The following is a 13,520-nucleotide window of genomic DNA, read 5'->3' as shown; positions in this document are numbered from 1 at the left end:
AACAAATACGCATGCATCATACTACTGACCGAACTGCTCGTTGTGCAGCGTACAGGCTCCTCTCACCTCCTTTACTTGCCACTTAGCATTCACCTGCTGGTCATGTTGTCGCCAAGTTCTTATAACAACTTGAACCGTAAATTAAACACTTCCAATTCAATGTCGTGTGTATGCGTGCACTGAGATAGGCAGATACTGCGCCTTTCTTCCCCTTTAAACGAAACCACCTCAAGACGTTTAATATAATTTAGGAAACTGTTTAAGTCTCTCGTTGCTCAAAAATGCGCGGAATGACAAAAGTGGTGCTACAAGATATCCAGAGTATGTAGTGAAGAATGCCGAAGGAGAGGAAAGGTTAGCGCCAACTAAAGTGGGACGGAACAACAGAGTGCACTGAACCCACGAAACGGTACTGCAGGATAATAAGTAGAGAGGGATTGACCCTTCTACGCGTAGTCGCTTCCCGGAAAGACAGTAATTTGGCCCTCCAGGGGCGCAGAGGCTTGAGTTTCCGGTTTCACGGCAGCGCGTTGCTTGTCTTTCGGAGTCACTTTGCGCATGGGGCGACGACAGAAAGGTCGGGCATGAGGCCTCGTGCATCTTTAAATTTTTTAGGTTAGCTAGCAAGAGCAGCGAGCAGCTTCGCTGGTGTAGTATTGTGTTTCGTTTTTTTTTTTTTTTTTTTTTTTTTTTGTATCGATCGTCTAATTCTGGAGAAATTGCGGGGAAAATTATCCAATGATTGAAGTGTTGTGATGGCATCGTAACCGGCTGAAAAATAAGTTTTTGCGAGAACTTCTCTAGATCGGTATGCGCGAGTGAGGGCGTGGAGCTTTTTGGTGGACGGCAGCCGTGCGGGCCAGGCGTGTGTGATTGGTGGTAGCCAGGGACTTTAGGTTACAGAAGAGTCTATGGAAGTAGGACGGTAGTTCGCTGCGGTGGCCGATAGAAGGCTCGGCACCCAGCCATGTGAAGCTATTGTAACGTATGCTAGTATAGTGTTGTTTTTTATTTAATTAAACCCATTTCGCCATCGGAAAAAACCATCGGACGGAAGTTACTCCTCGCTGGACATGCGCTGAGCCCACAGTCGCAAAATAAGGCACCCAGGGTCCATCACAACGCTCTCATCTCATATGCACGCAATACCATCCACCGAAAGGGAAATCTTCCGCCAACTAAGCATCAGTCGGAGTGGAAGGCATTCCCTTTGACTCGGTGTTAAAGACACTATCGCTGCTACTTTTAAAGCAAAGTTTAAGTGCCCTCCTAATTTTCAACCCAGATATTTATTTTCAAAGACGATGCCATACTGATAGTGTGGATTTATGGTATGACATACCTACTATCTAGTTTCGCTTCATTCCTTCAACACCACTGCGGTCTACGGTCTACCACAGTGACATCACAGCCGGGGATGACCATGGGCTGTTTAAAAGCTGGATAACGGCATTGTTGACCCCTTCCGTGGAAGGTCAACGAGTGGCGTGCCCCTACCGACGACCGTCATGCTTTCACTGCGGCGAACCGGGTCACACCTATCGGCGATGTCCTTATTGTCGCCACTTAGTCGGAGGTTTTTCCGCCAATTGTGCGCATCCTCACTACGGTGAGTGAACTCTAGCCGTAGAATATTTCCTTAGTGAACCGCAGCGGCAGCCGTTCCGACCCTCAACATCTCGATCACCGTCACCCAGGGGTCGCCTGTCACCATATTCCGCCCGTTATTTACGGGCAGCGCCGGCTCGATCGCCCAGCCCCCGCAGGGAAAACTGAAATCAGTGATCGTCGGGGGTGTGCTCGCCGGACATCGCACCGCGGGAGGCCCCCCAACACCGTGGACAAGGAATGAATAAGTACCGACGGTGACCACATCCATGGTTCAAAATAATAACGCCATGTCGATGCCCCAACAGCACACCGGCACACCGTCGTTCTTTCCGGGGGAAAGAAAGACGCTGCAACGCACCCGCAGTAACGACGAATTGCCGGTGAAACGGACGTCACCACAATGCAGAAGCAACGACGACGAATCGCCGCTGAAACAGCCCGCTGGACACGACTCAGATGACAAGCTGACTCAGGAGCCTGACATGGACGAACGCCCATCGTTGGATATACCCGTGGTACTTGATGTCCGCCACGTTCATACTTTATTGGATACTGGGGAGGATTATTCTATTTTGAGTAGAAAGTTCGCCGGAGATCGTAGGAATATTCTCACTTTATCGGCTAGCTCACATATTTCCAAGTCGGGTGGGCATCTAATTACTCCACTAGGCACCTGCACGGCCCGAATTAAAATCCAGGATTTGAAGTTCATGGTCAGCTGCCTTGTTTTTGAAAACTGCTCGCGTGACCTGATCCTGGGCTTTAAGTTTCTCCCCAGTATGGAGCAATTATTGACCTATGAAAAGGCAAGGTTCTTTTTTCCACTGAGAAAGCAACAGTTTGCAAAGCACGAAGTTACCACACCCGATGCTTCGAGTTTCCGCGGAACATGTCACGCTGTCACCCCGAACCAGTGTCTTCTTTAATGTTCGTTGTTATGCCAATCAAGATGGTGACGCAGTTGCAAAAGCTAAATTTTCATTGTGCTGACTCAAGGAGTGTGTATGGCCCGCAGCCTGATCCACCTTTACTATGGCCGGTCACAGGTGCTTCTTTAAACTTTCAAACACGATCACCGGCATATGTTTTCCGGCACGTCCGTAGCTTTCGCCGGGCTAATCTGTGATATCTCCGAGTGCTTCTCCTCAGAAACCGTGCCGCCACTCACGTCCGTCGAAAAGTTCGACGTCAGCTTGGCGCTGTGAGCCGGACAGCGTTACCAGTGGTGTACTTTGTTACTCGAATTCAAAAAACGCTTTGCTTCTTCGCCGATAGTGCGTCAAACTACCTTCGTTAAAGATCGTCAAGTTCGATGACGTGCACCTTATCCGCCAGCACCCCTACCGCGTCTCTTTGACCGAGCGCGCGGCAATTAAGTCGCAAATTAGGGAGGTGCTCAACGATGACATTATCCAGCTATCGAACAGCCCATGATCATCCTTGGTTTTTCTCGTTAAAACGAAAGTCAGCACATTACGTTTTTTTTTCGTCGATTATCGCAAGCTAAATGCCGTAGGCAAGGAGGACGTTCACACAGCACCACCACCAGATCTGTCACGGCGTTGATGACACATATTAGACGAGTCTTGGGCATAGTAGGCATTCAGCGACAGCACCAGTTGGCAGCACGTCCATCCGGGAGCGAAGCCGACTCAGTTCAATGTCCTCTTTCCTTGCCGGAGCGCCCCCTAGAAACATAAGCCAGCCTAATCATGGCTGTAGTGCATTATTCTTTACCTTAGAGAAGCCGCGAATTGTAAATGGAACATGACAGCGCAAAAAAAGTATTTAAATCTTACACATAACAGCACAGAAATATTGGCGTACTTGTAACCCCCCCCCCCCCCCCTCCCCTCGCCTCTCCTCAATTGGAATCAGCCCTCACATTTCTCTTCAAGGCAGCGTGCAATGAGGGCCATGAGGAATAAAACGTTTATCTGATAAGGGCTTCGGTTTAATTTTGTAAGCACGTGTGAATTAGAAACATTTTGAATCATCAAAAAGAAATGCATTGCACTTTAAATAAGTCGAAAGTTTCATGATCGAATAACGTTTTCATACGCACCGCTTATAGTCATATAGGTAAAACGCGCTTGAATTACCATCTGCATTATGAAATCTTCCCACTATATCCAGCATCGCAATGACATATGCTCTTATTTGCCAAGCCTGACGCTGTTTGTTGTCCGCTACACCAGCCACAGGTGTGTCCAACAATAGCTCCGTAGAGTTCTTTTCATTTCATTCTGCTTGCATACTAATTTTAATTGCTATTTGAAACGTTTACAACTCTCGAAATGAACGCGAACATCTTAGTCCACAATTCGATAGCAAGCGAAAAACGGTTTTATTATCTCGAAAACCACTACAAGTGAACACAGAACCTCAAAGACCTTAAATTTATTTGTGATAACGTCGCCTTCTTGTTTCGAGGAAATGGGACACGAGGTGGTGGAATGGTGAACGACCACTGCGCAGCTCACCATACCGCTGCCTTCAAAACGGCTGTACAAGTCGCTCGTCCTCCCATATAGCTCGACGAGATAAAGACAGGTTCTCCGCATCGAAGAAGAAAATTTCTCCTATCACGAGCGTTTGTAGAAGCGATCGGGCCCGTAGAAATCCTTTGATATACGAGCAACTTGCTTGCGAATGTCCCACGCCATATAGCCGGCAATGGAGACACTAAGCTCGTTCAAGATAAGAAAACCGTTATATGATCTGTAAAGAAAGCGATATTTAAAAAGATGACACTCATGGTCTTCTGAACACATCGCTGAAATGCGTGGAACTTGTAAAGGCCACCGACATGCAGAATAACAGTAGGCGTCATAGAATCCCGTTACATTACACTGCAGTTGAAGTGGATTATGAAGACGGCGCGAAAGCGACGAGGACAAGCAAGGAACACCAAAAGGAACACCAAGGAACACCTTGTCCTCGTCGCTTTCGCGCCGTCTTCATAATCCACTTCAACCATGAACCAACTAGCCCAAAGCAAAGTACTTCTTATTACACTGCAAATTAAGGTTTCACCGCGATCGCAGGGAAACCTTGAAGCGATGTAGGTATACTGCGGCAGATCACTGTATGTTGCTATTGCTTGTTAGCCTTGAATGTTTCACATAACGCACAGTCCTGCTCATTTCTGTGGGGAAGAATGTGCCAACAAGCACTCGGTGAAGCTGACATTGATTCGTTAGCTCGCATCGGCATCAGTGCAAAACGGCCCGCTGCAGCCGCTCGCATCATCTTCGTGCACAGAGTACGCCAATGTTAGTTTCCAGCCCAGTACCGTTTCTATAAGCTAACTACACCTGGTTACTTTGCACCCCTGCCGGGCTGGCGCGAAGATATATTTGTGCCTAAAGTTTTGCTTCTTTGCTGGTAGGTACCCTTGAGCTGCTCGTGAAACTGTTCGGCCATGTGACCCGTAGCGCAAGGGTTTTTTTATATTCTCGCTGAGGAGATCACGGTTAGTCCAGAGTACTAAATTTCTTGCGCGATCCCTGTGGTGTCGACCTAGGCTCCCTGTACTCAGCGCAGTTAAGTGGCGGTTGTTTAGTACCATGACGCACCGCTCCTTATGTTGTTTCTGTCGCAGCAAATAAGCTGCGGAGGACTTTTAATTTCCTTCCTTGTACAGGCGAATTCGTTGTTGCAATATTCGCTGCAGATGTATCCAAGCTACACGTATGCAAAAAGGGAATTCAGCCGGAACATTCTAGATCCTTCTTTATGCGCGCCGTTTTGTTTTACAGGGGTTATTTGCAAAAGCGTGGGACGATTGAATTTGTTACTTAGATCCCATTTATTCTTTAACTGCCTGGATGAAAAAAATGGCTCTCTAATTATTATCAAGAGGAAGAAAAATATTCAAGTAAAGCCTATATTCCTGAACAAAAAAAAAAACAGCCACGAGCGTGTTTTGCTTTTTTGTTGCGAACCCCTCACGTCAATGTGGTTCTTTGTTTTGTTACTACATTCCTCGAACGTGCGGACAACAAACAACCTATGGGAAGCGCTCCTTTCTCTATTTTCGTACTTCTTTCACTAGTTCTTTCTACCTTCAGCAATTTTCTCATTCCGCGTCATCCCCTGCACTTGTTTTCCATGTTTTCTATACCGCTAGCGCAATCTTATCCCTTTCTTCTGAACGATGGGTTAGGGTGCATCAAGCACGGCATATGTTTTTCTCCATGATGGGCGCGCATAGCAGCCACCACGTTTTCGAAGCTTCGTTTAATTTGGGCAACTTCTCAAAGGTTTTTTGCTAGCACATAGATGCACAGTGAAAAACCTAGCTCCAATTCACGGCATTGCTGATATAAGAGACGTAACCCGATATCTTTCGACCACTAGTATCACCGTGTGTACTAAACGAAAAACCTTCCCTCCGAGGAAAAGTCGATGATGTAGCTTTGCACACGTCTAAATGCAAGATGCAATCGACCCAAATAAAACTCTGCCTCCTTTCCGTCAGCTTTCCATTCCGCCTTTCACGCCCAGTCTAGAAATGCACTGTTTCCTTACCAATGCGCTTACAGACTGCGTGGCTCTGTTGGCATCTACTACTTTCTCCGATAAATCGGCACTGCACGATTCAGCTCAATGCTTTTTCTAGATATCAGACATCTTCCTCTTCACGCGGTCACCAACTTTATCAGCCGAGTATGAAATACGGTCAGATACTAAAAGCTTCGTTTATGTTCCCCATAGAGACGAGATCAGGCCTGGTATCAGGGAAGAGTATCCTTTTTTTCTCGGACGTGCTGTTTCAGGCACTAGCCAGAAAGCACGTGCCATCTGCAACGAGAGAAGTAGACTATTCACAGGGATGAAGGCTTCGGTTTTAGGCGATTCGTGTCCTCCTGTATCTGTACGGCTTCTTCCGTACGGCACGGCATGCAATGCCTTCAGTGAATCCGATAAACATCTTTCGAGTGAGTATATATAAGCGCTTTGGACATGCTGCGATCACAGTTGACGCTTCCGTTGCACTGGAACATTCAGCACGATGTCTTTGGTAAGGAGAAGTATTGGGACTAGTCTTTTGTGGCGAGGTTTTTCGTTTTGCATCTTAAGGACCGTCTAAGGTGAAGATAATGTTATGTATTCTCTTAAATGTCACATATTATAAGGAGAAAAACGTTTCATTGCTAGCGTGATTGCTTTCTCTTAGAAACAGTCGTTTGCTACGAATTTTGTCCTCAGAAAACGAAAATAATGGCTCACACAAAGGTGCTGTTTATTTGGCTCAATTCTATGCACTGCTTCTTACGAACCCCGACACTGAAAATTTCAGGATATATTGTAAATTGATTTCAGCATTGAGCTGGGCTATGCGCAAGGGTTTCATCAGATTCGTTTCAAAGGAGCATTATGCTGAAATGCCGAGCATGATGAATGAGCTAAACGTGTAGTGATAATTCTTAACCGTCAAAGGTGCGTGAGCACTGCGTTGTGAGCCGCTCCCTGGTTAATCATACTCAGCCTTGTAATGTAATCATAGCAGCACTAAGTCAGTTCTCTTATTTCTTTATTTTATTCTTTATTTCTTTCGCAGCATACAGCCTTGAGAGGGTACACAACAGAAAAAGCGGCAGTGTGTTACTTAGAGACCCAATGTACATACAGTTTAAACAAGAGGCCAGCAAGATGAAAAAGGAATGAGGAACATACACAATAGCAATAGTAAAAATACCTGGAAGAGGCCGAACATGTTAGCACATTGTTAAGGTTGATTTTCCTATTCAATATTTTATAGGACTGATCATAGGGATCTTCTGAAAGTATCTTCGAGTATTGTATTTCTGTCGTAAAAGTAGTTAACAGGTGTAGACAAATTGTAAGATCGGGCATAGTAATTAGTGTGAAAAACTGTAGCGACCATATATGTTCTTTCCTATGTTAAAAGATAGAATATAATGGATGATGCAAAGTATTTAAAAAAAGGGGTTATTATAAAATAAAGCTTTCTTAAACAAACACAACAGTCGAAATGTATACAAACAAAACGGCTTCATTGTGTCAAACTCTATAAAATGATTATTTGTGTGTGCGTGCCATGAACGTTTGAAATAGTCTTATTACCCGATTTTAATCGGTAACATTTTCTTCTTTATATCCACTGCCTTATATCAGTTGCATGCCATCATATCTACGAAATTCTCCAGGATTCTTCATTGAATAGCAAATCTAGTTCATTTCTGATATTTGCTCCAAACAATGCAGTAGCTATGACACAGTGTGTCTAGTGGAAGCGGCTGTGTGGCAGACACCCGTGAGGCATTGATCGAATAAACATATCACATAATTTCAAATGCAATAACGTATTCCCCTGACTTATCTTGAAATGCATTTTAATCATCAAATAATCTGAAAAGGATGACCTGATGATTTCAAAATTTCTCTGCAGGCCACAACGCAAGGCCACAAAAAGAGTTTCCTAGGAGAAACTTTCTCTTTAAACTTTGTGAATGAATCTGATGCCGTGGAAAACTGTGTTCTGCAGTTTACTACTTCAAATAGCCTCTTTCAAAACTTAAGTCCAGATAGTGTAAACATTATGCATTTTGATATTGTACATGTGAAATGGATGTTAACATAGTGTGTTTATATATTGTACATAACATTACTTTGGCTTCCGAAGCGCATCACTGTGGTAGAAAATTGTGAATTACAACTCAACATGGTTGGAAAAATGCGCAGGCTACCGTATTCACCCTCCTTGCTGTATTGACCGTGGTTATAGCCTATCCAAAGAACGTCGTATATGGAGGCGGCTACGGCGGCCTTGGATACGGCGGCCTCGGGTACGGCGGCCTAGGATACGGAGGCGTGGGATATGGAGGCCTGGGCGCTGGTGGCGTTGGCATTGGAGGCGTTGGTGGTGGTGTCGGCGGCGTTGGCATCGGCAGCAGCGTAGCCCTTCTCAGTGGAGGCCCCGCGTTCGCCAAAGCTGTGGCTGGGCCAGCGTTCTTGGTGAGGACGGTGCATCATGTCAACAAGGTCAACGGTGGAGGAGCCCTCCTCGCCCACTCCGGCCTCGGAGCTGGACGTGGTCTCGGCTATGGATACGGAGGCGGCTACGGCGGATACGGCGCCTATGGTGGCTACGGTTATAAGGGCTGATTGCTGTACTTATTAGTCCTTTCATCGTTTTTCATATCATGTGCACATAAAACTCGGCATATAAATAAGTATCGGCAGATGTCTGCTGACTTCCCGGTTGGAAAGCGATTTCGGCTTGGACTTTTGACAGAGCCAGAACGGCGTAGTTGTCGAGTGTAGGTCATCAGTTCAGTTCAGGCGTAGGTCATAGCTAACGTCATGTGACACTACATATTTGCTCACAGAAGCTTGGTATTTGTTAAACTGCACAAGAATGCGAACCTTGTTGAAAAGCTGCTCCTGCGGTTGAAGTCCATGTACGTGCTGGTTGGCCTTCCTGGCAAAGGCTGGCTTGAAGCTTAGTCGAAAAGAAATCCCTCATTTTAATGCGTTGCAAATGATCTCGTGCTGAAACATTGAGGAGGAAAATATAAGAGTTGAAGCTTCTCGTCACATGTGTTATGAAGTTCCGAAAGAGTGTATGTGATCACTTAATAGCTTGGTTTTCCAAAACGGCAAATAAAAGCTTATGTCGTGCAATTTCGTGCTTAAAGCATTTTACTTTTCCCGCTGACTTTCATTCACTCTTTTGGAGGCTTGGTCTCGGAAATCGACACTAATATGACTTCAAGGAATCTGCGTAGCTTCAAAAGCTGGGCACCCTGGTAGTTCTGATTATCACACCTTTCCGCATTAGCTGATATGGGGCCAAGAAGGCTTGCTTTAAAGAAAGTTTAAGTTTCATAGTAACTTCCGATTGCTGTAAATTGCGTATGTAGCAATCTTGGCGGCGTCCGCCGTTTTATCGGCGACCTACTTCTATTCTTATGAAATCTGGAAATAATATCTATCTTCATTCTTCTGTACAGAAAAGCGTGTATGACTAGGAGGAATTTCCCTAAAGTTTCCTGTACACATAATCACGCCAAGGGAAAAGGAATACTCAACAATGTGAAAGCGTGGTGCCCCATATATTTATAGTATCCAGAAATGCGGCGCAACATGCGCAAACACGTGAATAGAAACACAACACTGGTGCACACTACCAACTGTAATATGAAACTGAACATGCACTTCCTCTTGTAGAAGAGGACCGTGTTTGTCTTCGTTGCGCCGCATTTCTGGATACTATGCAGCACCAACTCGCCCCTGCTGTTCTTCTAACGTATATGCAGATGTCGAAGTCTTTCAAAGAATTGCATTAGCTTCGTGTGCTTTAGTACTTGATAGCTGTTCATTTTAGAAGAGCGCAAGAATACAGTGAAGAAGAGCAAGGAAACCCTGCATACGCGCTTGCTCGCAATTAACAATTTGTTCGAGAAATCGCAATATATATTTGCAAAAACAAAACGTACACAAAAGTAATACCGGTAGCTAAAAACTAGAGTCACTAAACGCTAGTATCATAACAAACTCCATGACAAAGGTTGCAACATCGACAAGAGAGACATATTGATGTAGAATCGGTAGTAAATTCTCACTGACGAGAATGAGCTAGATGAATGCTATTTCAGCACCATTACGTATTCCAGTCGGCTAAAATGGGCCTAGGCACGATTGGACGCGCACGGCCAACCTCCTGGTCACACTACCACATCACTAGGCACCGTGTAATAATTACAATCACTGCTTTTTTTAAACCAATCGCCCTTTACATTCGACATTAATTCCATGCTTGTTTAGTACTAATAATAGAGTACCTACTCAAACATCTAAAAAGCTACCGATATGATGTCCTTCTTTGAGGTCGAGTGTGATTTTAACGTAATGAATAAATATGCCAGCAGTGTCCACAAATAATGGCACATATCGATTTCCCTTGCCAAGCCCTTTGCATTCACTGCACTGGGGTGCCATCTCAGAGCAGCGGTGGCTGTGCAACCAATCATTATTTTACACTGGCAGCCTACTCAAACATCGCCTACATTATGCAGTGTAGCTATGGTCGCAGTATATCGACTAGATATCGAGAGAAACTTTGTAAACTAGGTTTACATCAATGATCGTGATTGTTATTGTTAAGCCGAAAGCCTTTAATTCTTCATCGTTGCCGGCAGAAGGTTCTCAGCAGAAGACTGTCAGCACAGGTGTTACGATTTCGAGAGCGAGAGGTAAAATAACCTAATAAAATCTTGTCTCCACCTGGAATTGAACCTCCATTTCTTGGATCCACAGCTGAGCGCTTCACAAATTGTTACACGCCCCGGAGCTTTTCTTTATTGCCTGGCTTTTGCACACCACATAACACGAAAGGAAACTCCGATCAAAACATGAAAAAAAGTACACAAGCCAATGTACCTGCATGACTGAATGTCATGATCAGCCAGCGTTAGACTGGCCTCGTCGCATTAAAACTCCCGCAGCAACAGCAAAGGATCTACACTTGAGAGCCACTGGGGAGGTTCTGCAGCCGCTTTTTGAATGGCAATAAACCACTCCATGCTCTCTCGAAAATAAATTCGAGCAGGTCGTGCATCCCTGTCACAGTGATAGCTTGCCATTCTGGAGCGCCATATACAGTGGAGGCTCATAAGCATAATTACGTCAAATGGAACCCCATCCTCATTCTCGATGCTTAAATATGAAATGCCGTGCGAGTCTAGTGGAAAATCCTTCTTTGTGGTGCGTTGTAATACATCCCAAAAATAGACCCCTTCTTAACAATGTAAAGAAATTAGTTGTGATTAAGTTCTGGCGTAACCGAGGGCTAGGGAAAGCTAGAGAGCTGTGGTTACACTTGAAAATTTGCGGTTCCATTGTTAAGGTAGGCCAGGATATACATCATGGAAGCATGTGTGCCAGGTGATGGGCTGCCTACTCCTATCCAACCCAATCTAATCTCATATATTCCAGTGTAATCCAATCCAATCAAATCTAATGTAGTTCCATACAATCGTGCCCAATGCTGAGTACAAGCTCGCCCGAAATGCGCCGCTGACTTGTCTATTATCATCACTACTAATATCGTCATCCTAGAGAAGGAGAATTAAGATGATCTATTCACGTGGTGTATTGTATGTTTCAATTGGACTTTTCGGCTACAGGCTGACTACTTTGTAAATAATGTATATAACTATCTCCTGCATTTAAAGGCATGTAATAAATACCATGCTGAAAAACAAATCCCGGGCCACAGTTTGCAATTTGTTCTTTATCAGTAAGCTCTGGTATGTTATGCAGGTGTTGCACTGATCTCGGTTAAGTATTCAGAAGCTGCAGGGGAATTTCGCTGTGTTTGTCTGGGCGTCTGAATGGGAGTGCTGTTGCTGGAATAACTTGTTCAGACGAGTAAAAGATGGTAGGCTAGGATTGGGCCAACGTTTTTTGCGACAGCTGGTAAATCGTTTATTTGTTCTTTAGAGACACGACTGACCTTTTCTTACGCACCGTATGCCAAGTCAGACTGAGGCGGCTGCTACCGGAGTACTTTGTTTCAACAGAAGATTTTTCCGTAGGGATTAAGGGCTTTTATAGAGAAGTCGTAGCAAGTTTTCGGTTCCTTTCAGCGCGGTTTCAAGTTATTATTTATCTGCACTAAAACGAATGAAATCGTACAGTGCATTGTGTGACATTATGTTCCCTGTGCTTTTTTCAGGGCCTTCTACGATGGAGGCACTGGTGCAGATGTTTTAAAAAGGGTAAAAAGAAAGCAGGTAACGCCAGGAGAAAAAAACATCTTTTTTAAATTGCACCCTGAAACCTCGAAGGTAAAAGCATTTTTGGAGAAAAAGAGATTATTCATATTGTGGGGATCACACTGTTTAATATGCAGAAAGCCAGAAACCATAGACCACGTTTCTTTACACTGTTAGGAAGGAGTATATTTTTGGGGTGTATTGCAAAGAACGCTAATGAAAGATTTTCCGCTGGAGCCGCATGGCATTCTGTACTTATGCGTAGAAACTGAAGATGGGGTACCATTTCATTTAATTATGCTCATGGGTCTCCACTGTATATGGCGCTCAAGAATGGCGGGTTACCATTGCGATGAAGGTGCACAGTCTGCCAGAATTTATTTTCGGGAAAGCGTGGACAGGTTTTTGGCAATCCAGAAAGCTGCAGCAGAACCTCCCGAGTGGCACTCAAAGCTAGAGCCTTTGTTGTGTATGTGTTAATTTTAGTGTGTCATAAGTAAATAAACTCTTTTGACTGACCTACGTCGTTACAGTGAGAAAGCGGAGGCACAGGAGAGCCAAGCCTGGTATCTGCGCTCCCTACCTAGACTTCCGCCTTCAATCACTCCACACATTTTGGTGTGAAATAGCAATCAACCTAAGCTGAAGAATGCGGTAGGCTGCTATATGCTCGACTCTGCCAATTGTTTCATAATAATGCCACTACTTCCGTGTGCTGTACAATGTCTGCAGCGCTTAATCCCCTTACCAGCTGTAAGGCACACGTTTTGTGCGCGCTGTACCAAATTCCGGCAATGACGTTTGTACTTCGACACATGAATAACAATAATGTTTCCATATGTTGCATCCGCATCAGCCTTGCTTTATAATCTTCCTGTTCTCAGAGCGGCCAAGATAGAAGAGGAGTGTGCTTCTGAACACCAACACAGCGCTGATCAGATATAAAGTCTCGGTTCCTGGGAAAGCACAAGTCCACAGGTCTCAGATAAAACTAAGGATACTATTAAAATACGTGCCGCACGTTAACAGTAAGCCATGGATCTTTCCTTCAAGAGTACCTGTTTTTTTTTTATACGTGTATTTCGCAAAACGCAACCTTTTACGCGGACTTGTTCCCTCCAGATTAAGCTGGTCCGGACCTGTATATAAAGTCGTCGCAGC

General features: G+C 44.7%; 1 protein-coding gene across 1 annotated transcript; it reads left to right on the top strand.

Moving 5' to 3' along the window:
* Positions 1-1,898: 1,898 nt before the first annotated feature.
* On the top strand, positions 1,899-8,771 carry LOC146196176 (uncharacterized). The gene is made up of 4 exons (XM_084596939.1): positions 1,899-2,126; positions 6,236-6,294; positions 7,846-7,867; positions 8,323-8,771. The coding sequence occupies exons 1-4, from the start codon at positions 1,899-1,901 to the stop codon at positions 8,743-8,745; spliced, it is 732 nt and encodes a 243-aa protein (XP_084453065.1). The 3' UTR covers positions 8,746-8,771.
* Positions 8,772-13,520: the final 4,749 nt, after the last annotated feature.

The sequence above is a fragment of the Amblyomma maculatum genome, chromosome 3 (assembly GCF_055883805.1).
Source record: "Amblyomma maculatum isolate TAMU_Amacu chromosome 3, ASM5588380v1, whole genome shotgun sequence".
Taxonomy (NCBI): Eukaryota; Metazoa; Arthropoda; class Arachnida; order Ixodida; family Ixodidae; genus Amblyomma; species Amblyomma maculatum.
Note: the sequence above shows the minus strand (reverse complement) of the source record. Positions and strands in the feature narration are given on the sequence as shown.